Source organism: Pseudochaenichthys georgianus, chromosome 15, assembly GCF_902827115.2.
Source record: "Pseudochaenichthys georgianus chromosome 15, fPseGeo1.2, whole genome shotgun sequence".
Classification (NCBI taxonomy): domain Eukaryota; kingdom Metazoa; phylum Chordata; class Actinopteri; order Perciformes; family Channichthyidae; genus Pseudochaenichthys; species Pseudochaenichthys georgianus.
In genome coordinates this window covers 18,691,275-18,716,796 of record NC_047517.1, presented here as the reverse complement: position 1 = coordinate 18,716,796, position 25,522 = coordinate 18,691,275, and the positions used below count along the sequence as shown (strand labels likewise).

The 25,522-nt window shown below is 40.8% G+C and overlaps 2 protein-coding genes across 2 annotated transcripts; both read right to left on the bottom strand.

The window, feature by feature from the left end:
* Positions 1-1,298: 1,298 nt before the first annotated feature.
* On the bottom strand, positions 1,299-15,555 carry rrbp1a (ribosome binding protein 1a). The gene is given in 27 exon segments (XM_071205734.1): positions 1,299-1,819; positions 1,902-2,032; positions 2,035-2,062; positions 2,661-2,759; positions 2,843-2,926; positions 3,750-3,833; positions 4,234-4,314; positions 4,429-4,479; positions 4,561-4,653; positions 4,731-4,820; positions 4,906-4,992; positions 5,107-5,199; positions 5,288-5,366; positions 5,459-5,499; positions 5,592-5,673; positions 5,762-5,799; positions 5,905-5,980; positions 6,072-6,106; positions 6,194-6,375; positions 7,531-7,669; positions 8,694-8,847; positions 9,040-9,158; positions 9,294-9,446; positions 10,065-10,187; positions 10,314-10,468; positions 11,592-12,453; positions 15,538-15,555. Coding segments are annotated over 26 exon segments (3,180 nt in total). The 5' UTR covers positions 12,436-12,453; positions 15,538-15,555; the 3' UTR covers positions 1,299-1,780.
* A 2,854-nt stretch (positions 15,556-18,409) lies between these two features.
* Positions 18,410-25,286, bottom strand: snx5 (sorting nexin 5). Its single transcript, XM_034101059.2, has 13 exons — positions 25,131-25,286; positions 23,685-23,789; positions 23,474-23,584; positions 23,100-23,221; positions 22,851-22,974; positions 22,452-22,547; positions 22,238-22,343; positions 22,059-22,134; positions 21,860-21,899; positions 21,667-21,753; positions 21,217-21,376; positions 21,044-21,129; positions 18,410-19,729 (listed from the first exon to the last, which is right to left on the bottom strand). Exons 1-13 carry the CDS (start codon positions 25,164-25,166, stop codon positions 19,679-19,681), a joined length of 1,200 nt encoding a protein of 399 aa, XP_033956950.1. The 5' UTR covers positions 25,167-25,286; the 3' UTR covers positions 18,410-19,678.
* Positions 25,287-25,522: the final 236 nt, after the last annotated feature.

Sequence of the window (25,522 nt, the reverse complement as noted above, 5' to 3'; positions counted from 1 at the left end):
AAGTTGTAACTCTTCTTTCACATGATATGATTGCAGCCATGACATCAAGGTAGAATAATCCTGTTAACAGACAACCAGCAGACTCCATGAAATTACTGGTCCAGGGCTGCCCACAAAGAACCAACATGTTTACACTATGATAGATTAATGGACTTTTGCCACCATTCAGTTCAGTCATTTTACAGTTCCCAGTCTTTATGCCTTGTCTAAATCGGCTTATAGGCTGTGGCTTAATGTTTACCATAAAGTCATGTAAGAGAAAGGAAACGGTTGTAGGCCTACTTCCAAAAATATAAAGGTAGTAGCTATTCCATTCACGTTGTGTTGAACAATTTTGTTTACAAGTGAACAAATGTTCATTTGGCCACCATTTCGACTTTAGGGTGTTTATCTGGTAATTATTCAGCAGTTTTCTTTTTTTACTTGTGTCTATTGTTGCACCAACTATTGCCATAGCACGGGAATAGCAGTTTCAGATGTTCTCGGCCTACTAGCATTTTTGGTTTAAACTATAATTCATTTCACAGCAGGTTTGAACGAGTGAAATGTACCGCAAATCAGCCAACTTGAGTCGTCTCAATAGGTGTTTATTGAAATTCAAGCCACATTGAGGGAAACCTGTTTGCAGTGGCATCCTGAGGAAGGTAGTTCCCGCTGTCGACGAACACCACATCCACCTTACACACGCTCGTTTCCGTATTAAAAATCTTCCTGATATTTGCCCGAAAATTACGCTAGTGTGTGATGGGCGGGAGGATGACAGACAAACATTGTGCAGAAACAAAGCCATACATGGTTGTTGAAGAGATCCGCAAACATAACTCCACCTAGTTATATACTTCCTTGTCTGTAACCATGCAACCGAAACTGTTCGGTAAGCTTTAGGAAATGACGCATTTTTAAAACAGGCTATAAAAAAAATCAGTCTTGTTATTGAAGGATAGGCCTATAGAGATTGATTGGGGCTACTCAGGTTAGTTTATGACCTTCATGTGTCTGTATGATGCGATGTTGCTGCGTTGTCAGACTTCCTATCAAAACCTATCTTCCGGATAGGCTACAGCCTTTTTTTAACCTGGCAGTATTGTTTACAATTTAAAATGACAGTGTAGTAATCCACAGTCTATGTTTTAATTATCATGGGGCCGATCTAGGCTACTGTATTTGCAGATGTAACAGTTCAATGTGCACCAGATCTGAAGCTTTGTCAAAATATAAACACACACAATAACCAACTTTAACTTTGCGTAGGCCTAGTGCCTGCACTCATTGCACATTCACAGACACTGAACAGGAAATAGAGCTACATTGTAGTTTATTCATTCATACAAATTGAAGTGTGTAATTGGCAGCCAGTTAAGAAGAAAGTAGGCTCTAAAAGTGAATGAAACATTGAACCATAAAATGTTCCCATCATTCAACCACATAGAAAATACATACAAAGTAATTGCACAGGTTGATGTACGTTTGACGTACAATCGGTTTCCCTTTTTAACACTGAACTATGGGTAAATGTCTGGAATATAAGGCAGGGGGATAAATAACTTCTTGACATAGCCGAATGTCTTGATCGAATGTGGGTTTCAATAAAGATCGTAGCAGGATCATCTCCTCTAATCTTACTTTGAAATGTTCATAATATCAAACACTTGATTCCTACAGTTGCAAACAAAATGCAATCAACTACAGAACAGAAAGTAATAGTTTTGGAATGCATACTATGGTAATCATAAGGCTTATTTGGCAGGTTTTTTTGTAGTGTCTGCAGTGAACTTCCTTTTCAGACAGAAGTTCCTTCCTTCAGCTCCACGTATTCTCCCTTGAAAAACAGAAATATAGTGTCAAAATCGCAAAGCATGCTAAGAAAGTTTGAGCTTAGAATTGTGTGTGAGTAGCCTTACCACTTCAGGTGTCTCCACCTTGTCTTCCAGGTGCTCCTGTAGTGTTCTCACGGTTTCTCTCTCTTTGGTCAGCTGCTCCTGAGTGGCCTTGAGAAGCTGCTGGAGCTTGGTGGCTGCCTGGCCGAGGTCTTGGACAGCTTTTTCTCTTTCTCCAGGCGCTCCTGTTCCAACAGCAGTACCATTCGTTATTTCAAAGCACACAGCAAACGGGAGACTCAAAATGAAGATGTTAAATATAAAATTAATAAGACGTACAATAAAGCCAAACTCCAGTAACCATAAAACTGTGAAATACTGTAAAGCTCAGTTCATTTGTCTGAAATATTACTTTTCCATGCAGAGTTAATTGCAGGTCATTTAGATTGTATATAACAGTTATTCCTAATAAACTTGGCATTATGAAATAAAAGATTCATTAGGAAAAATAGTGCATAGTAAAAAACGGACTTGTACAACTCAATTGTAAAAAATGCAATGTAATAGGAATGAGCAACGTTTTGAATTATGCTCAAATTCGTGGTTAAATATTTATTCATATTATTGTCTTTCATTATGTATTTTTTTAATATTGAAAACTTGAGGCTCTTTAACATTAGTGAAGATCAGTGCTGTACAGACCTTTATGACCTACTGCTGAGAAAAACATAAAGCTCTGATCAATGACCGTTCTGGATGAATTGTACTGAAAGTGAACAGTATTTAAATACACAAAGCATCTATCACAGTGAAACATTTTCTAGGTGTTATTGGTTAGCGCACCGTGAGCTGTGCAACATCTTCTGTGTCAGATTCTGGTGACTCGGCAGAAACATTCAGAAGATCCAACTGAGCCTGAAGGTCTGTTATAGTCTTCTGAGCCTAGAGGATGATAACACAAATTCATGTGTGACTAGACCAACACAAATCAAAACAAAGAAAGGAGCATGAACAATGGCTGATACCTGCTCAAACTCCTCCGAAAGCTGCTGTCTGTGAGACACCTCCTCCTGCAACTTCTCCGTTGTCTGACTGAACTTATTTTGGAACTAATGGAAGAAGAAAAAAAAATACACTCAACAACAAAGGCTAATGCATACCACACACACACCCCCACACACAGAGAGCTCGTCCTGTGTCCCGAGTTATTGGCCTCTCAGACTATTTCAGACTAGCACAAATCTTCTGTTGATGTTAGGAATCATACAAACAAATATCTGAAAACAAAAGTGAGCGTGCTGAAAAAGGTGAGAAAAAAGCATTGGTTAGAGTTATGTCTACTCGGTCAACGCAAACCGTGGTTCGCATAAACAGCAGCTATGTCAGAGGAATTCTGGACGGACTGGAAGTGCAGCCCTTTGTCAGGACGCGTCACTGAGTATACGTGTACCGTGACCACATCCTTGACTCAGGACAGGGGGTTGGACCAAGTGTTAAACCAGATCATAAAGAAAATATCTTAATGAAATCAACGTTTACTTTTAGGAAATTCTCTACAAAAAATGGTTACAAAACAAATAGGAAAAGTGTTCAGAGTTTGTCCAGAACTCTCTGACCGGAAGTGAAGGGTGCACTGTGACCTTTGCACCCTGACCTGACTTGGTTGAGCCTCAAATGGGCCATTCTGCTCTTGCTGAGCCCGCATCGTGATCTCGCCCAGCTGCTCTCTGACCTGAAACATGAAGCCGCCACTAGTTACATAACCACCCCATCCACGCATTTCCATTCCATGCCAAAGACGCTTTAGCTTGTAGACAAACGAGGGATTTCCAGGAACTCCTTGCCATGTGTCATCTCAGTGAGACTGGTTTATACGACTGTGGAAAATATTGGTCTGAAGGATAGGAAAGCAGGTTAAGTGAGTAAAGTCACCTGTGCGAGCTCCTCCTTGTGTGCCTGGGCCTCCTTCTGGGCCACATCCAGCTGCTTCTGACTCTCCGACAGCTGCCGTGTCAGCTGATTACGGCACAGAAATGAGCAGATGTCAGACAGGTTTGTTTTAAATGCATCACAAGAGTTTAAAATATGGGAAATGCATTTCTAGACTTTAATTTTTAATAAAAACTCCTGCAGTTTTAATAATTAAACATATTAAAATCATATTATTCAATCAATAAAAAGGTGGGAAATGCTCTTAAAAGTTGTTGTAGTATAGAGATAAATATCAAGATATCAAGAAATACAACAAAAGAGGACTTATCGATTGTGAATTTTTTATAACACTAAAAACAAACTTGAAAAGACCTGACTTTGCGAACAGCTTTTTTTTTTGTATCTGCAAGAACACTATTTAATAATGCAAATAATATGCAAATCGTCCCTAATGGTGGAGCTGTAGATCTAAACTTCTCATTACCGGCTCCGTCTCCTCTGAAGTCGTCTGGTTCTCCGACTGCTTCTCCAGCTGGGCTTCAAGAAGCATCATCTGCTCATTCAACTGCACAAAAGAACCAAAGTTACGTCTTACACATAGCAGCACACATATCTCACCTGTTAGTTTACAATACATCAAGGGGACATTTTTGAAGTGTTGAAAAAAGAAAATCCTCACCTGTTCTACACTTTGGTATTCTGCATCCAGCCCGCTGATTTTCTCTAACGCCTGGTAATGTGTGAGAGAGACTATTGTGACTTTTCCTAATCATGAACAAATCAGTCATTTCAAGAAGGGATCATCACTTACCTCTCTGAGCTGCTCCTCCGTGTTAGCCATCTTTGACCTCCATACCAGCTCTCCTTCCTCCACACTATTCTGCAGAAGTTTCAGCATTCTTTCCTGAAGGAGAAAGGGAATAAATTAGCTGTATGAATATATCCCATTAGGAACACATCTCAGTTTCCCCAATCACTTACAGTTTCACCCAGGACTGTCCTGTACTGTTCACATTCCGCCTGCAGGACGCCATGGCTCTCCTCAGCCTCCTTCAGTTTCTCAAGCTGCTCCTAAGACAAAGAAAACACATTCAGATGTTTTTCAACACGGCTTATTCTAACCAGTATTTGCTGAGAGTAGAAAATGGTAGCTTACAGGCAGCTCTGTGCTCGACTGAGGCTCCTGGCTCTGCTGGCTGAGTGCCTCCTGAGCTTTCTGTGTATATACTTGTAACCAGTTTGACTATATGAGGAGACAAAATACAAAAATAATGAATATGTCTATTATTTTTACAGAATAATAAATTAGAAATTAAAACCATTCAGCAACTTCTCATGTGAAATCCTCTTTTCCTACCTGCTCTGTCTCTATGGGTATATGTGGGAAGAGTGTCTGGAGAGTTTCTTTGGTTTCCGTTTGGAAAGCTGTCAGTTCTGCTGCAACGCTCTGCTAAAACAATGGATCACATAATCAGGAGGGTGATGGAGAGAACAGCGGTCTCAATTGATAAGCCACTAGTGTGTACAGACGGCCTTACTGCGTCATTGGTCGTCTTCTCTCTCGCTTCTCTCAGCTCCTCTTGCAGTGATGTGACAAGGGCCTCCTTCTCAGTCAGGCTAGCCAAAGAAACAAAATAGTCAATATGGAGATCTACAACAGTCTTAACAATAAGTAAGAATGATGTCTTCACATATGCTAAGACTCATACCTGTTGTGTAGTTGTTCCAGCTCTGGGGAACTATCAGACTGCTGAAACAGAGTATGCATTAAATCAGTCAGGGGTCCTTATTCTGTCCTGCAGGAAAGGTGATGAATGCTGCAAGACATTGAGAGTGACTTACTGGTGCTTTGTTAGGTTGCGCCATCTCTTCTTTGAGCTTTTTAAGTTCTTCCTGAAGTGATGTAATAAGGCCGAGGTCATCACTACAAAAAAAGGACACAATTTGGGATAAGCTATTGATACGATCCAAAAGATTTAAATCAAACAAATGGATAGCATAAAGTTCCATACCTCTTATTTTTTTGCTCAAGATCCACAATAGTGTTCTCCTGTTAGAATAGCAGATTATTTGTGATTAGCAAAGTATGCTTCTTTCAATCGAGAAGTGATACTATTTGGCAATAAATCTCACAGCAGATGTTTGCGACACTTACAGCAGCTTCCTGCTTCATCTGCAGCTGCTTCAGTTCTTCGTGAAGTGTGTTCAACTGGCTGTCTCTCTCCTGAAGGCTGAACAGATGGCATAGCATTTCAATCAATACATGGAAAAGCTCCGGATCTGATGTTGCCTTTTTGTCAACAAGTCAGCTAAAACATTTACCTGAGCTTGAGCTGTTCCACTTCTGCAGCATCCACCTGTCGAATCAGACGAATACAAATCGTTAAGGGTGGCTGAGCGGTAAAAGCGTGAGGCCATTCTCTAACTTGCAGAGTTTGTCCTACCTGATTGTTATCCTCCTCCTGTTTGGTCTGATTGGCCTCCAGCAGGGAGTTGATGGTGGTCACCTGCTGCACAAGCTGGCTTTTCTCTGCCTGTATCTCCTCTAGCTGGGCAGTGAGGGCATCCACCTGAGCGGAGCGCTCACTGATCTCAGTCTCCAAACTCCCAATACGCACCTGGAACTCTGCAGGGACCAATAGACAGCACGTAGTCTATGTTTAACAGGGGTTTTCTAGAAAGTATGGTTTGAGGGCGAAAACGTCGCTTCCGGGTCAAAATGACGGCCCGCCCACTTTCCGACGAAAATTAATGCATTAGAGTGAAGCAGAACATAATAGTTTCTTCATGTTTTAAAGCTGCCGAGTCATATATTGCACCTCAAACAACAAATACATCCAGAATAACTGTTTATTTACTTCCTCAGAAAAAAAGGAATGTAAAAGAAACATTCTAATTCAGAAATCAAAGTGTAATCAAAGTGTAAGCCTGCTGCCTGCCACTTGTCCATGAATACAACACTTGGCATTTCAAAATGAGGGCGCATGCCGAAAGTAAGCTGGCGCATCTCCCTTGTTAATTGGTTAAGACAAAACGCTGTGTATTATATTCTGTGATAATGCCACTGGTTCTCATTGATTTCACTCACAAGAAGCCAACCCCAATCCATCGTCTTGTAAACATTAAACGTCTCCTATTATACTCTTTTTCATCAATATATTATAGGTCTCAGTTATATACAAAACATGTCTCTGAAGTGTTTGGCTCCAAATACCAAACAGATCATGCATTGTAGCATCCCATACACCCCTCTGTTTCAGCCCTGTTTCAAAAGTGCTGATTCTCTGTCTGTTACCTTAGATGAAAACAAGGAGCCCCTCCCCACGCCCCTCTGAGAGAGATTTGGTTGAAAAGAACACAATGGTGCTCTAGGAGGAGATTCAGGTGATAAGGTGGGGGGGTGTTACCTTGGTTCGTTCTCGGCTAATAGATAGATAGATAGAATCTGAGGGATGAAACCCTCTTTCATGGTCACACACACAGAGCACACGGCATACAGTGAAATGTGGCCTCTGCATTTAAGCCATCCTAGCAGTAGGAGCAGTGGGCAGCTATTGTACAGCTGGATTACACAAGCCAAAACATCGTTATGACATCACAAAGTGGCCAAGATCTGATCAGCTCATTTTCAGACAGGTTTTTATATAAATGGATCAGGACAAAAAGAGAGGGGGTCTTTGTTCCTGAAACTTTCACAGAGGGGACAAATATTTATGTATAAAAGACACGAAAAAGTGGATTTTGAATAATAGGTGACCTTTAAGACTCCCCCCATTCTGACCTGATGATGAGCTGCTGTCCTGATGGGCATTGTCCAAAGTGGCCTGCAGGCTGTTGTTTGCACCCTGTGCTGCTCTGAGCTCCTCACACACCTCTTCAATCCTCCTGTGGGACGCCTGCTCTTTTTCCGCACAGCTGGCCTGACAACAACATTAATCGACATGATTAAACAGCAGGGGGCGGCAGAGATCCACAAAATGATCCCGCTTTGCAGGAGTGATTTCCCAATAGCAGAACAATTCTGTTGAAACATCATATGCAGACACATTCGGAGAAAAGTACATGATAGAATATTCACGGGACATCCACCGTTGACATAATTAGAATAAGCTCCGGTTAGAAGTTTTGTAAGAAGAAATTAAATAAACAGACATTTTGATAGCCTTAAAGTGTGTTTGGAAGAAAGTGTCTTTGAAGGGGATAAATTGCCTGCCTGCGCCTTTGTGTCAGATTAATTCTAAGCAGATTTGTTTTTGAAAACAGAAGGCTCACATTACCAGTAACCTAAGGGAGCAAAAAGTGAAAGAAATGTGAAAGGATCACGTTGCATCACTTGAGCATGTGTAATGTATATTGACTGATCCATTGCGCAACATGTTTGAAGAACTGTTAGGACGCATGTTTCGTAAATGATTAAACCAAATGAACAGTTGACTATCAGGAAGTGCTGACTGACTTGCTCAACATTACCCGCAACAGTTCAGACAAACAGCATTCCATCAGAGTTTAACTGCGTAGGCTGATAGTATATGTACGAAGAGCAAATGAACAGATAAAGCAAGACAGGGTTGTACTTCTGTAAGAGGGTCACAGGTTGTAAATACCATACAGCCTGTTACAGAGGGCTGGAGAGGTGCTGAGACTCGCTCACATTCCAGCTGGGGCAGAGGAGCCTTATCCTGCAGCACCATTATTGTACGGCTACATTCCAGCCCAGCCCTCGGCTATGTGATTACAAGGCAATTAAACGTACCATAACATTAGAGGGTTAGGGGATGTGTGGGAAAGGTCTAAACCTGAATTCTGAAGAGACTCTAACTAACGGTCAGAAACAACATTGAGAAAAGAAAGATGAATACATTTGTTTCCATGTGGTAACGTGATTTCACACCCAGTGTAATTTATAATGACATTTAATGTGGCGTAAGCAAAGGCCAGGCCAACCTGCATCAGGGAGAGCTGCTTCTCAGTAGCGGAGACCTTGGCCTCCAGCCCTTTCTTGAGGTGCTCATCAGCAAGCAGACTCCCCGTCTTCTCTCCGAGGTCCTTGGTTAACTTGGTGCATTCCTGACGCAGCTTGGCAAGCTCCGCATTTTGCCTGAGGACAGAATAACGGACAGAGACACACAAGCAGAGACAGGGGCAGAAAGAGTCAGGAGGCTTCACAAAAAGGTTCAGCTTTGACAACATACATTTTCAATTGTATTGTCACTTTAATTAGGATTAGTAAGGTCAAATGCATGTCAGTTTGGATCACTGCTTTTCATTAACTGCTCCAGGGAAAACTCACTTGCTCTCGGCCTGACTAGTGGCTTGGTTGAGGGCGTCACGCAGGATGGAGTTCTCCTGCTGCAGACGGACCAGCTGGGCATTGGGGCCTTTTTCTAACTGGTCCTGCAGGCTGACGACCTATCAAAAAAAGGTTGGAAAACAGTCATTTAGGACAGCTAATTATATCCTTGTCAAGAGAAGTAATTTACAAAAAAAATCTATTTATAATTAGCAGCCAGATTCTGAATTGTAATATTGTTTATAAGGACAGACCTTTCCATTGAGCTCCTGGGTCTGCGCAACATGGTCCTGGTAACTGGCCTGCATGCGGGCCTGCAGAGCAATCATTTCCTGCTCCCGCTTACTCAGCTGGGAACTCAGCCTGGTCTCCACACTGGCCACCTTTGACTTCTCAGCAGACAGCTCCTGAAAAACAGACAGCAAGGTCAGAGAGCACATTCAGATTCACTGTAGAGTCCATGGACAAAGGGCAAAAAGCCATTTCAAAATCTGTGTTTTTCCTCTAGTGCCAAGAGAACGACACATTTCTCCATTCAACTCTGGAATCAGGGCAACCTTAAAAAAAACAAACATACACTTTGGTATTCTGCATCCAGCCCGCTGATTTTCTCTAAAGCCTGGTAATGTGTGAGAGACTATTGTGAGTGTTCCTAATCATGAAGAAATCAGTCATTTCAAAAAGAAAAGAAAAAAGATTCTTGCAGCGAAGCTTAGGATGGACCTGCGGCCTCTAGGCTGGCATTCTTCCTTATGTATTTGACCTGTTTATTTCAGTCACACTGTTAACTTTCCTCTAGTGCCACCTTCAGGACAAAAGAGGTAGGCAACTACATTACCTTTTATTCCACTACCACCTTCAAGCAAAACAACACTTAATGCCTTACATGATTTCCATCCATGTAACAATTTGGTTTATGATGTGATGAGTACTGAGAGTCTCATAGGGGTGCCAGCATGGATACAGAAGGATGTAGAAATAATATGGCACCACATGCACATACATTTTTCTGAGAGATGTCTAACCTTGGTGAGTTCTCTGAGACGATTCTTCGATGCAGTAGCATCCTCTTGTTCTGCCGCCAGCTGTTTCTCTTTCTCCTCCACTTGCTTCTTCAGCATGGCCACTGGGTCACCTTTCTGAGAGGCCTGAAAACGCACAGATAAACAGCAAAAATTAATTAAGTGGGCCTCCCTACAAGTCTCATATGCATTCAGTGAGCCTTTGCACTCCAGTTAGTTTAACATGTGTCTTTTTCTTGATGAGTTCAATACCGTGTGCCATGCGTCTTGGATGATGCCAACTTTCTCGGACAGGATCTCGATGAGCCTGTGGGCCTCTCCTTCGCTGAACACCATGCTGCTGATGGTGGAAACCAGGGCCTTGTAGGGCAGGTACAGAGGAGCATCAGGGGAATCCATCACTGCCACTAAAGAGGGGAAACAGAGCAATTGAATAAACACATATGACATGAAATAAGGAGTTTTTTTCCCATGTTTTAAAGCTCAGAAAGCTACAGTGAACCATCAATTCCAACAACATTGTAAGAGGAAAAGTACAAGGTTGCGACTTGTTCCTTTGGGTCTGGGGCTCCGGGCAGCGTCGGAAAGGCAAAATGATGGAGCACTGTGGCACCAGGCGGAGACAAGCCCTCAGGCAAGAGAGAACCGTACTCTGCTGCCTTCCACCATTGTCAGGGCACTAAGAGCCTTTGTTAGCTAACCAAACAGGGCAGTGGTGTTTAGACAGGCGGGCAGGCTCTATGCCCTCCAGAGCTGAGTGCCAGACATCACCCACTTCTTCCATTGGCACTACTCTCCACGGGCACACAGCTAGAAGTTCATCAGTACTGACAGGGAATTACTGCCTTATATTGTGAGTGAATAGGGCTAAACATTGCAGACCAAAACACCAAACATTCATGTCCGAGTACTATCACCAGTGTTATGGCTAGTGTAGTTCCTGTCTAGACGAGCAGTTTCCACTTCCAAGGAGAGGGCTAATTTTGGCGATGATGGTTTTACTTTAACAACATATTGATAAGAGTACGGAGTCTTTGATCCTTGATAATTAGAGAAGGGATCGTGGGCACGTGAAGTTTGCAGATAACTGTAGACCCCTAACTATGTCAAGCACAACAATAGTCCACCACACCTGACAGGGGATTAAGCAGAGACCAAACAGGCATCTTTTAGATTAAAAAAAGTTTGATTATTTATTCAAAAATACTGATAAATCAGTGTAATAAGATCGCACCTAAGTGTTACGCCATGCTGTGATTTTGGCATAGTGGCCAGACTAGAAACTGCAGTTCATGGGATGCCCTTTAGGGTCTTGGCCATGCACACTTCAGAAAAGACTCTTAGGTCTAATGAGCGAGTATTATTGTCTTCCCCTAATGAAATGTATCCGTAGATTTTAATATTTGAATACTTTAATAACCGCTTGAAAAATATAGAAATTACAGCATACTATTTAAATTTGTTCTCAAATCAAAATACAGTTATAGCTGCAAAATGATAAATGGATATCTCTGAAACAAATCTGCTTACCAGGCTCAGCCTTTTTCTTGGAGGCCTTCTTCTGTCCTTTTCCTGCAGCAGCAGGAGCTGGCTGAGACCCCACTGGGGGCACCGCCATCACAGGGACGTCTTTAGTGACAGCTTCCAGCACAGGGGCAGTCTTGGTTGGAGCAGGTGTAGTCTTGGTTGGAGCAGGTGTAGTCTTGGTCGGAGCAGGTGTAGTCTTGGCTGGGGCTGCAGCAGCTTTGACTGGCGCAGGGGCAGACGCTTTAGTCAGGGCAGACACAGGGGCTGCGGAGGATGTGACGGGTGCGGGGACAGCCACGACTGTTTTGGTAGAGGCTGGCTCGACCTTCGCCACCTTCTTCTTCTTCTTCTCTTTAGGTGAGGGTGCAGGGGAGGGCTCAGAAATAGCAGGAGTTGGTTCGGCAGCAGGTGTCGGCGGGGCTTCTGCTGGGGCAGGGGCTGCAGTGGGCTTAACCTCAACAGCAGGGACAGGTTCAGGTTCAGCAGCTTCAACTGGAGCAGCAGCTTCAACTGGGGCAGCAGCTTCAACTGGGGCAGCAGCTTCAACTGGGGCAGCAGCAGGCTCAATGACTTCCTCTTCAATCATCTCAGGCTCTGGGATCTTTCCATTGGGCTTTTCTTCCTTCTTCTTTCCACGGCCCTTCTTCTCTGCCACTTTGTCTTTCTTCTTTTTGTCAGAGCGAGTAAGCTGAATTTTACCTGACTCTCTGCGTTGTTTAGCCAGGGCCTCCTCATAGGAGGTTTCCTTCATGGAGAAGGTGGAAACAAGAACGATCCCAAGCGCAGAGATCACCATGAATCCACCAAACACCATTATCCCAAGGGTTTGGGGGTCGTAGATATCCATTTTGAAATTTCAGTTGACCTACAAAAAAAGAAAAGAAGCAGACTTGTCAATACAGTGGACACAAATACAAATATTATTTTTCCAAAAGAAACTGATGCTGTTCCTAAAACTGATACCGCAAAAAGCATTTCTCAGTGCCATGGCAAACTGAAACGCAGCTTTATTAGCAGACCGGTAATGAGATGAGAATTGTGATTTATAATGTCTGGAGAAAAATCGCCTGAAGGTGTCACTGTTATCACCATAAATGTATGCCCCGAGGCTGGCTACATAATGCAGACCAGCAAATCTTATCAGCAACCTGTGTAACAAACAGCAGAGGACTGACTGCACCAAAATCAACTACGCCAAAAGTAAATACAATTAAATATCAGCCCCAGGCTAAGACTCCCTAAAAACATAGAATTGAAAATATCCTATGGGAGAAATTGTCCAAATGTCTATCTCAAATTGGTTTTGCTTGAAACTGTTTTCACATCAAAACAATAATATTTTTATTATACCACTGCTGTTGTAAGGTGGAAAGAGATTAACTAAAGTACAGTGTTTTCTAAATGAAAATGTCACCTTACTCATCAGCACACAGCCCCATTGTTTTGGACTCATTATACAACGAGAATAAATGGATACTATATTGAACAATGGATGGAAAGATTACTTAATCAGGTGTAGGTAAAAAGTAAAAATATTTTTTAATATTTGATGAAGTAATCAGAGCTAGTTTGGAGTTAGATGTGCACGTGTGAAAGATGAATCAACACCATATACTTACAAACAACTTAAGATAGTGAACTCTATTCCAACCATAGCGGTGAAAACGTTTCCTGCCAAAAAATACATTACAAGACACTGCAAAAATGTCCAGCTGATGGTGAGTATTAATTTCCTGCCCTGAAAAAAAACATCCCCTCAAGGATCTTTTAGCCCCCTCTAAGACTCTTGGAGGCTCGTGGCACAAACCAGAAAGTTCAGCCTGCAGGGGAGGAAAGTTGGCTCAGAGTAGATAGCATCTTAGGGACACTAAAACTCATTCTTTGATTTATTCCTGCACCGCTGTCTGGTATATCCTTGTTTATATCATGGAAAGGAATGTTATCCTATCAGGAAATATTCAAATGCTAAGAGGGGACATTGTGGAGCTTTACTGTTTTAAAACAAACAGTGTGACTTCGTAAAGGGAAACTGCAGAGCAATTTCAGGATAATCGAAACGCAGTCCAGAGTCCACGTTGGATGTCAGGTTTAAAAGCAAGAAGCGTAAGTGTGAGTTTGTACTGCCTGCTTATTTATGATGGCACACGTCAGTGCATCTCGAATTAACTGAGAAATAGGACTTAGGCTGACTTTCTGAAGTTTCACCTACATGTCCCATTAAAGATAGGACTATAAGGTGAAACTAAGTTTGCATAACCATTACATTATCTCTAAGTCTAAAGTATCTAGATGTCATTTATGAGCATTGGAATACCTATAAGAGATGCAATAGTCTTCATCTAAAAAGAAAATATTTTATTACGTCGTGGAAGTAAATGTGTTAATGCATACAGTTTATTTCCTCCAAGGACAGTCATTACCAGTTGCAGACATACTTCACGATGATAACTATTCGTCAAACGTTAGTCGATACCGTACTTTAAATACAAAACCAAAAGTATGTATTTAACATCAAAACATTACAACAGTGAGGACACAACCGAAAGAAGCCTGAGTTGTATTACTAAACGCAACTCTTATTCGTTGTCCATCCAACTTACATTACAACGAATAGTGTGTTATGCTGTAAATACTTCTATATGAAATGATTCATCCTTACTTGCAAGCTAGCATTGTAGCCAACACTAGGAATCAATGAACTTGGCTATCGTGCTACACATTATGTTATAAAGAGCCGGTTTACGTAACAAAACTACCCTCCAGAAGCTACAATAAAATAGATAACTAAATGCTTAATTAGGGGAAAATTCTGTTAGATAACTTTATCCGGCTGTCTTTCTGTACCAGCAGTTACATCAGGAGGTAGCAGCAGATAGCTTCCCAAGCTAACTAACGATGGCTAAAATGAATTAAAAAGAAATCCAGGACCCCCACACTCAACGTTACCTCGCTGGAGATGTAGCTACGCCTGCTGGCTTCAAAGGGAATGGAGAGAGGGCAAAACGCTTCAAGTTGTAACTTGTGAAGAGACCACTCTGCAAAGCAACCTATTTATCTAGCTAACTAGCTTTTTTCCAGTGCTGTCCCCCTCACTCCGCTGGAGAATCCGTGGTCTGTGAAGTCGTGGCACTTCGAGCTGGCTAGACGCGCTGGCCCTGTGCCCCAGATAGCTGCCATAAACTCAGGAGGCTTCTGATTGGCTAGGAGGCACTCAAACCGGAAATGAGCATGCTGGGAGTTGTATTCTTTGTGGTAATAAGAAGGCTTGTGAAGTCGTGTCCTTTTTTGAATGAAACAAAAGTTAAGTTTGAAAAGAAAAAGCTATACTTTTACTCATGGAATTTGCTGAAGGAAATCGTTTAAAGCAGGCTATTCATCTTGTCCTTTAGTAATGTTCGCTATTTTGAGAGAGAGACTACTTTTTACCTTTTCAAAGAGAACCCTGCGTTTTGAACTCCATTCCATTGCAGTCTACGTGTACACAGTCAGATTTAACAGTTTCAGTAACAGTAGCCTTTTATTGTTTGCAAAAACATTAGGAATTTGAAATTATTCATGTAGATATATCAGCTGTTCTACCTCTACTTTAAAGCTTTATGATGGTTACACTGAGAGAAAACATTCCATCATATGGAAATATTCAACTTGTGCATCATTTAATTAAAAAATCCCTAAAATGCAGCCTGCCACATTTGGTGTCTTTGGAATGTTTGGAATTGTAATTGAATTTGAAATAGATTTGTAGGGGTTTGATAAAAACACTGTCTGTCTGCAACTATTGATTAGTACTTATATTTTACTACCCAAAGTAGTCATTTTTATTTTAATGAACTATTTCCTATTATGGGACTTTAAGTTACTTTTTGTTTTTTCCACTGCTATACAGATCAGAGCATCAAAAGTATTTCACATTCTAAAGTAAGCTTTTCAAAAAAGGCAACAGGCTTACCAGAAATGATCAGCAACGCCTTAACGTGTTGGAAATGTCACCTGTGAGTTGCAGGATAACATTGTTAGCACTGGTGACTTGTTTACCGCACCCTCTTTTATATGAACGCCCAAATCAATTGTATTACTATGATGCATTAGCACTTTGTGAAAGTGTCCGTTTGTACATCATTAAGTACGCATGATGAAGGAGATGTGAAGCTCCTCTGCACTCATAATGGAAAAATAAATACTGAATTTCCCCTAGGGCATAAACAAAGTATGTCTTTGTCTTATGCTCTTCTGTCAATACCCGAAGCACTCAATTGAAAACGGTGTCCATACGCATTCTTGAAACGACATATCCTGAAACATTAGTGAAACACTTTTAAGTGGGTGCATTTGTTACTCAAATCGTGGCACAGATTTTTATAAAGAGCCTTACAAAAAAAAATTCCAATGTGACTTCCATCACACAAATATGTCATTTTGAGGAGCACCAAAATAGAACAGGTTACATTTAGTTTGCTTATGATAAAAAAGCCGAGGTCAAATCATTTTTACAAAACAGTAACCTCGCATGCAACTTTCTGACCAGTTTATGAACACCCTCATACCACATAAGTCTTTATTTGGCCCCTGGTTTCTTAAAACTCACAACTAGTGTTTGACATCTGACGCACATCACTTTGCATTTCTCGTGTTAACTTGGACTGTACATACTGGCCTTACCGGTGTGTGGCATTTTCACTCCCTTTTCTCACATTGACTCAGTATTGTGCCAGCTGCAGAAAGTTCAGCATTATGACATTGGCCAAAGCTTTGTCTTGCTCTTTTGTATGTGTAATGTGATAATCAAGATGACAAACAGCCTATAAATAAACGGTATGCTGTTGAATGATTTGTCATGCAGAGGAAATACCTGTCTTGTCTTTGCATGTGTCATTTTGTTGTGTTGCTATGTGTTTGTATTGTGTGCATGAAGGCAAGAGATTGCCTGAGCAGGGCAGGGCACACTAACCAGGAAAGATTTGGCCTTTGGTCATTCAAGCCTTTTAGTGTTGGGTTAATGACAGGATTGCATTATTGAGGAATAAATTGTCCTTCCGATTGTCTACAATATGTAGTGCTTCAAAACTGAGCTTTTCCATAAAATTGCCTTGAGACAATTTGAGAATCAGAAATAATGACAGTGATTATCCTCAAAGTTTTCATTAAATAAGTTCCCAAAACTTAAGTAAGCTGCTCATGTGTCACCCTGCATATGGCTAAATCCTGAACCTGTCATAGAACACACATTCTCTGTGTGCAAACCAGTAAGAAGCATCCTGTTCTCTTTCAATAAGGAAGTGCAAACAGTTCACTTATGTCAGCAAGCGCTGCAGGTGCACTTTTGTTCTTTAATAAACGAGAGACCCTTCAGAGGACACGGTTTCTATTTAAGGAGGGCTTCATGCTTCATGCCTCCTGTCCGGCACTCAGGCTTTTGTCTACTTTTGAGGCAGGTGCTTTCATAAGCTCACTCAACAGAAGTAGAAGTTCATCAATCCTTGACTCAGACAATTTCATGACATGACACAGCATTCAAAAGTACGTCTGAACAAATGACTTTTATTTTATTTGCTGTGTCCTTTTTATTATAGCTTTTCATCATGCATCCTCAGATGCTTTGGCCTGATTGTCTAAGTGTGTGTGACTGAGTATTCTAAATGGTTTGGTATAATAAAGATTTAGCTGGATTAATTATAAATGATCAATAAATGAGGTCTCCGAAAGCTTCGAAAACTTGCAAAATTGTACTTCTTATCATCCTTTTAGAGCCTGCAAATTATCTAATCGCGCATAGGGGAGATAAGGAAATTCATTGTCAGCAGAATGAGTCTTTGAAGCAGGCAGATTTGTTCCTTTACGCCCGTGCATAGATTTTAAAGAGTGCTATATTGCCTCAGAAGTTTTATTTCTGCAATTAGAGCTAGAACTGAGGAAATTCCTTATCATCATTTTACAGCAGTGTAAAAGCACTGATACTCTGTTTCATGCTGATATGCTCAGATCAGTAACTGCCTACTTCATACAGTGAAGTGAAATAAGCTCTGTTCCAATAATGGCATCTTACATCAACATAATGTCTGGGTCTTATACTACTTATCCGCCTTTATGTTCCAAAGGAGGCCGTGTTTATTGGATCCACCCTCTCAATACCTCTTTAATACCATGCTTTCAAACACTGTTTGCTCTGATCCCAGTTGGCAAACGAACCTGTTTGCACTGATCATGTGTTGTGATCTCATTGGCTGCAGTGTGTTGTTTTATCCCATCAGAGGCTCAACCAAAATGGGTCACTGTGACTGCTACTAGTGATCATGTCAATATTGACAAATCCATCTTGCGCAAGTACAGTATATTCTGTCTATATGCACATGATCATTATAACTTTCCTTTACCATGTCTCATTTATGCGTAACCTTTCTCTGTTATACAATGCGACATAGCAAGTGCTATGTTGCATTTGTATATCTTTAGATACATATCATAAAGATATTTATATCACAAGAGCTGTGTCTTTCAGCAGATTATTTGTTCAGGCTGTTGCCTAGTGCTACTCATAAAGTAGGACACTTTGCTGGTGGTGATTCCCATGAGCACTCTGGCATTTCCTCAAAGCTTACCCAATACACCACGGTCCAATCACAGGATCCACAATGGTCAATGGATTTAACACAAAGCTTCATGCATTACAGCTGTGTGGAAATTCAAGTGCCCACACATGAGTGGAAACACAGTGAACAGATAGATAACACCACCTAGTGGAATAAAAAGGCGCTCTTTAATACAAAGAAAACAAACTCATAAATACGCTTTTTTTAAAACAAATGCAGACTGGCACAGATCAATCTTGGGAAAGTAAGATTTATTCAATGCCATTATTACAAATTTATAAAAATGCTAATGTTCTGTAAGAAAAGCATCATGTCATCTGCACACAGTTGGAATCCATTACAAATACATTCAATTTCTTAGAAAACTATAATGCATTTCAACACTCCACTGAGCCCGGTCATGATTGTAAAGTGTTTTTCAATCTTCTTAGTGCATCTTTTTTTATAACTGCTTTAAACAAGCAACAATGTTTAGAGGATCTGGTAAATATATCAGGTCTGACAAATGAGACCAAGTGGAATTTAGGGCAAAATAAAGAAAGAGCAACAATAAGCACACACGGAAAAGTGAGCTGTAGCTGGGGTGAAGAAGCGTTTATGGGCATCATGTAGTGCAGGGGTAGCATGCATGCTTTGTGCAAATAAAACCAAAATGCTAATTTAGACTCAGAACTAGTGTTGATTTTGCTTTGATAAAAATGCTAGATACTGTTTGACCTCTTCTGCTCTCCTATGGTTCAGCCATATTTGCAAAAATACTGTTTATCTTCGATAACTGTGGGACCTATGGCCACTTATTGCATAGAAAAAAATGTGGACAACAATCTGTCCATTCCTGAGGTGATGTACAGGTATATTAGATCACTTGAAGATGGCCGCTCATCAGCTTGTCTTTACTGAAAAGTTGGTTTGGTTTAACTCTTACACAAGAGCGCAGGCACTAGTTTTACGTTTGTAAAACTGTTCCATTTGCAAACAAAAAAGCCCCAACAGATTAAGCATACGAATAATAAAACATATTATGGCTATTCAAAAACATGCGTTACGCCTTTAATGAAAGAAAAGGGGGTATTTAAAAGTGTAAATGAGAGCGGGAAGGGCTTAATCAGAATTTATAGAGGCAAAAATAGGATCAAAAAGGAATTTCTTTCTATGTGCATGATGTAAAAGTAAGAAAACAAGAAATAAGGGGATAGATAATCACATGTAATGGTGCTGCAAAGAAAGGAAAACCTTAATGTTGGAAGCCACATTGAGTTAGACTTCCATAAATAATGGAAAAGGATGGACCGTTGACCTGGGGACAGGGACTCTGTAAACATGAAGACATTCTGCTTTCAAGACACTGGGTCTCGTGCAGGGGTTTAAAGTGGCATCAGACCCGTGGTGGGGAGCAGAGATGGGGCTTGGAGTCACGTCCATACAAGGCCCTGGGGACGCCAGGTTTCCATTTTCTATGACTGGTCACTTAGTGATGGTAGGACAGGAAAACTTGAATACTCATCAGTTGCTCTTGAGCAGTTCAATGCATCCCTGCAATAGAGTCACATTGTTCTGTGGAGACAGGGGGGAAACAGTATCAGTACTAAGAAAGCAATAACACATTTCAAAGCACATTTGTATCCCAGTTAGTGATTTATAAAGAGTGTGTCTTGACTTAGAGGATTCAAGGCTGAAGAAATTCCCAAAGAAGACACGGTGTGTTAAACCTAATTTCAGAATGATCCTATGGTTAGAACTTCCAGCAAACAGACTGGCGGCTTTAAATACGATTTAAAAGAGACCAAACCCAGACTCAGACTCATCTTTTCTATCATATGCACAAATAGCATCTATTATTTAGTACAACATGTAAGGAGGGAGCCATGCCTGCTTCATGTATGGAAGAGGACCAGCGCCTCAAGAAAGCAATCATATCATCCGGTGTGGTCTCTAACATTTATAAATTATTATCTAGGGCTGCCCCGAATACCTATTCTCCTGTCCAACTGTCCTGGGAGCATGCCTTGAATATCTCTCTGTCTGCTTTGCAGTGGAACTCCATTTGGAGGTCAGCTATAATCTCTTCTAAATGTGTAAGATTCAGGATCATACAGTTCAAAATTCTCAATAGAGCTTACATCACCCCTGTTACAAAATCCAAGATGGACAATAAACACAGAGACTTATGCTGGCATGAATGTGGCAAGCGACGTACATTGTTGCACCTACTCTGGGAATGCCCAGCGGTAAAATAAACATTGGTCAGAAGTAATATCATTAATGTCTGAATCTTTAAAAGTTAATTTCCCTACATGTCCCATTGCATGTCTACTGGGTCTCAAGCCAGATGGCAATGTTGCAAGGACTGCCGATCGGCTCTGGACATTGGGCTGTTTAGCCACAAAAAGACTCGTCCTACTAAACTGGAAGGAATGCAAACCAGCCTGCTTTACTAGGGACTCATGGCTGAGGGAGTATCTGGACCTACTGAATATGGAGTGTGCAGCTTCTCTGCTGGGGGATTTTGAGGGGAGACAGGAGGATTGCAGTTCACTGTCCGCAGCTCCCCTGTCTGACCCTGTCAATATGGCATCTCCTGTGTAATGTATAATGTATTGTGTATGTAATGTCCTGTGTATGTCACAATCAGCTGTCTTAGGAAGTCATACTTGCATTCTCAAAAATATTATTGATTTTGTTATCGATAATAATTAAATATGATGATTGAGACATTACAACAGAGGATTTTCTGAAGGTGTCAGTTTAATTAATGGCTGTGTAATGGCGATTGATTAGTACATTTAGATGACAATAATCAACACAGTGGTTATGTGCCTATGGGAATGTAGTTAGAGTTTACACATCTGTTTTGAATGTGCCGCTCACCTTGGCATGTTTTATCTCCAGCTCAGCCATCTCTATGAGATTCTTCCTGAAGGCCACGACACGCCTGCCCTTGAAACTGGTGAGTTCTATGAGGAAAACAGTGTCCAGTTGAAAACAAAAGCTTGCACAGCTCATACTGTTAGTGTGAGTTTCCTCTGCACCAATTCACAAACCTTTCTTCCCAGACTCTGAGAGCTTGTCGAATTTGTGCAGACATTGCTGCTGGTGCTCCTCTGCCTGGGGAATGTCCTTGCTCTTCAGTCGAGCCTTATCCAAAGCCTTGTTAGAGTTCTCGTAGTCCACTAAGGCCCGGGCTCGCCTGTACAGAAGGTCCTGACATGTTCCAGAAAGTTTAACATGAGAAATAGAAACATGAAGACAGAGAGGACTAGCATTCATTTGGAAAATATCCACTACTTTAAAATCTAATTTCATGTTTGCAGAAAACCGATTGTGGAAGATGTGCAGGACAAAAAATGTAGTAGAAGTAGAAGAGTGTTTGTTATTTCGATTAGTATTTTTTTCTTAGGTTGCAAATCGTTTGATAAGGAGCAATACATGAACTTGATAAATGTTGTGAATCTGTGCATGTTGAATAAAGGCAGAAGATAAATATGTCTCACCTTGGCCGCCTGGATATCTCTCATGTAATATCTGAGCAGCTCTGTGAGCTTCAGCTCCTCGTCAGATGCTACTCTTCCCTCTACTTTCTGCAGCGGCAAAAAAAATTACATATAGCAGCCGCCACAATGTATAGAAAGTATAATCAGGACAAATATTTACAAAGGCTGTGTTGGTAATTGAAGGTCTACTTACTCTGAGCTTCTCAAATAGGTCTGACAACTTCTCCAGGTGCCTGAGAAAAAAGTGATGCCATAACATAAGTGTGAAGTTAAGTCGTAGCAAGTAATGTGATTTAATACAGTTGGCATCATCATCATCATCATCATCATCATCATCATCATCATCATCATCATCATCATCATCCACCTTTTGAATGGAACATTAAACTCACTTTTTATTTGCTGTGCTATCATCAGCAGCGAGAGTGTTCAGAGTGGCAGAGATGTGAATGTAATCATCTGCAATGTCTGTAATAACAACAAAAAAAGCCATCAAAATTAAACAAATTTCATATACAACTTTGTGAATTATACTCGACTTAACATTATCGTGGCAATGTCAAAGTTATACTTTTGTGCGAGCGGGTCATTTTCTCTGCTTTGGCAGTAGAATCCTTTATCTTGCTATAGTAGTCAAGCAGGAATGTCTTCTCCTGCTCAAAAAATTCATCCACTTCCTGTTTAGGACACAAATACGCACAGCCAAAGGTGAATGGGGAAGTAGCTACAACATTGCGGCTGTGATCTAGTTTTTTTGCACATATCGCATCATGCATGAAGCTCACCTTGATTCCTGAGATAAGGACCTCATCAGCTGACTTCACCATATTTTTAAAGAATCCTCCAAACATTTCTTTGGCATTCTTTCTTCTCACAGTAAGCTTAAAAGACAGAATTAAGAGATTGATCATATAAAATCCATGAGAAGAAATCAGTGTATGATATGTTGTGGGAACTAAGAAGGGTATGAAGTCACGTTTGTAATGTACCAATAGATGTGTTTAACTCTTAGCTAAGTTCTGTTAACAAACACCACAGCCACTGACTGCCAAAGACTTCATAGATAAGCATAAGTGCTGATCACAGCAGGATGGAAGCAATGTGTCACATGTGTCCAGTAAACTCAACTTCCTCTTTTCCAACGGACAACTCAGGAAAGGAAGTCAGCATTATGAGGAACTTACATCCTGGTCATACTCTAAGAAAATCTGGAAGTTTCTGTCTTTGCTCAACATGGGGTGGGAGGACACTCTCTGCAGGAAGACTTCGTGCACTTGGACAGTTTTCTTGAACACAGCCAGGTATTCACTGAAAAGAAAACCCAAGACAGCAAGAAGATGTTTTGTTGTGTATTTTCAGAGACTTTTGTAAAGTATCAAACATGACACTTTTTAAATAATACATGTGGTGTTTTCTTTGAGTGTTACACTCACGCCTCCAGCTCCTGCTTCATTTTAGAGTACTCCTCCTTGGTCATAGTGGCTTCACCTTCCCCAAGTTTATGCATTTTCTCTCTGGGGCTCTCAAAGTCCGGCTTCGGGGGTGCTGGAGGAATCTATGAAAAGCAAGAGAAAATATGACATCATTAAGATACTGTAGTTAAAAGGTTAAACGGCCTCAATGTGTTATATAGTATTTAAGCACACGCATATTCTTTGAAAAGGATGACAGTTTGATTCTTAATTAGCACAAACACTTTGGGCCTATGTTTTCATTCCTCCTTCTTTTATACAGGCCCAAAGAAAAATAATGATATAGCAGCCTCTTTCAATCTCTGTTAGTCATGTCTGAAAGTAGACCAACTTACTATAAGACCAGCATAGTCCTCTGTCTCAACCAAAGTGTCATGTAGCCAGATGAAGTCTTCATGCTGCCTTGGAACAGAGAAATCTGGCTTCTGGAAAGAGCTAAGGGTGGTCTGGGGAAACAAACAATAATTTAATTGCATTTCGAAAAAATTGTATTATCAAACTTACACCCAAATAGAATATTCAAAAGGTTGAAAGTGTTGTGTTCACCTTTGTATGGACAGTAAACTTGACTTTGTCCCTTTCACAGAGTGCATCAGGAATGTCGATGAGAAGAGAGGCATCATGATTTAGATCTACCGACACAGAGCGCATCTATAGAGAAAGAATAAACAAAGGTTATCCAAGACAGTGTAGCTGGCGGATCTTCTGTGTAAACCACACACACACACACACACACACACACACACACACACACACACACACACACACACACACACACACACACACACACACACACACACACACACACACACACACACACACACACACACACACACACACACACACACACACACACACACACACACACACACACACACACACACACACACACACACACACACACACACACACACACACACACAGTTGCATTTTGCATTGATACTGGATCAATAATACCAGTTATCAGTCAGGGTTCATGATTCACATTTGAATGGTAACACCAACATCCTAGCTAGTAATGCAACACCACAATTCCTGAGTGTTTGGGGTCTTTCCTAGCCTGACAATATACAAATAGCTGCTATCAGAGGAATGTTGTTATCAGATACAATGTTGCGATCCAGAAGCCCATCTCCCTCCATGGTGTGGTTTTAAAGGTCTGGAGGCAGCTGACCTTTGATCTAACAGTAGGTTCAGAATCCAGTCCTGCTTTTGCTTAAGGCATGGCTACACACCCTTGTTTATCTTATTGTGGAATAAAGAATAAACAATATTTTCTTTACTCAGTTTTTCATTTATAGGGTGTATCTATCACACATGATATGATGTTGACGTTTTGTTTTAAGGTGTCAATTCAAGTTTGTGGTCATGTAAGATAGTTTAATTGTCATTCTTTCCTTGTTGATTTCAATGAAATGAACAACATTTTAGAAACATAACACAACTACACCACAAAATAACGTTGCATCCTCCAGATCGAACATAAAGTTGGATCACAAGTAACAAATCTAAACCTACTAATTAAAATCAGCACCTGTCAGAATGCTAATAACTTCTCACAAGTCCACTGAATTACCACAGGCAAGTGTGCTGTACGATTCTGCAAAACAGTCCTTTAATTTAGTCAAAACACTAGATTAAGATAACAACATGTCAATCATGCTAACGCTTCGTTACTTTTCTTCACTTTTACGTCTTGTGTTGTTGTGAAAAAATTGTGTAAACCGTTTCATATTTTCCTCACTTTCAGTATGTTTGCAAACGATACTTGTTCCAACATGCATGCAGTTTGACACCACGGGGTTAAAGTTACCCACTTCTTGATAGTGTGATCGATTAAACACTAGCTAGTTTTAGCTTGAGGCTAACGGTATGTAGGTTAGACAGAAAACAACACAAGTTAGCGGCCAGAAAGCAACCGTTAAAGTTAGCTACATTGATGCTAACGGAGTTGGCTTTATGGTGCTATATGTCGAGAACCATTTAACTTACCTTTTCCTTATTGCTTTCGTCTATGGTGGATGTCATAATTGGACTGAAATCGACGAAAAGGCAAGAACAGGCCAACAACCCAAAAAACAAAACTATATGCAGGAAGCTCCCCCTCCGCTGACTGGTTAGCTGTCAAACAGTTTTTTCTTCGCCTCCATCTCGACTTGACAACGTCAGACTAAATCCCGCCTTCGAGTGAATTGATTGGACGACGGTGAATTTACAAATGCTACGATTGGTTCTCAACGTTGTCAATCATACCAAACATTTGTTACTTTATTTTATGACAACTTATTTCCAGCAACACTACTTTATTGTGTTATTATTAGACGAAATACTGATAAGGCCTAAAATGCATAATAAGAGAACATAATTTAAAAAGCAGTACCACC

Coding starts and splice junctions, on each gene's coding strand:
- snx5 (XM_034101059.2), bottom strand. CDS start 25,166: ATGACATCCACCATAGACGAAAGCAATAAGGAAAAG. Junction 21,377..21,666: donor GAGATATCCAGGCGGCCAAG/GTGAGACATATT, acceptor GGAACATGTCAG/GACCTTCTGTACAGGCGAGC. Junction 19,730..21,043: donor TGGAGATAAAACATGCCAAG/GTGAGCGGCACA, acceptor CTGTCTCCACAG/AACAATGTGACTCTATTGCA.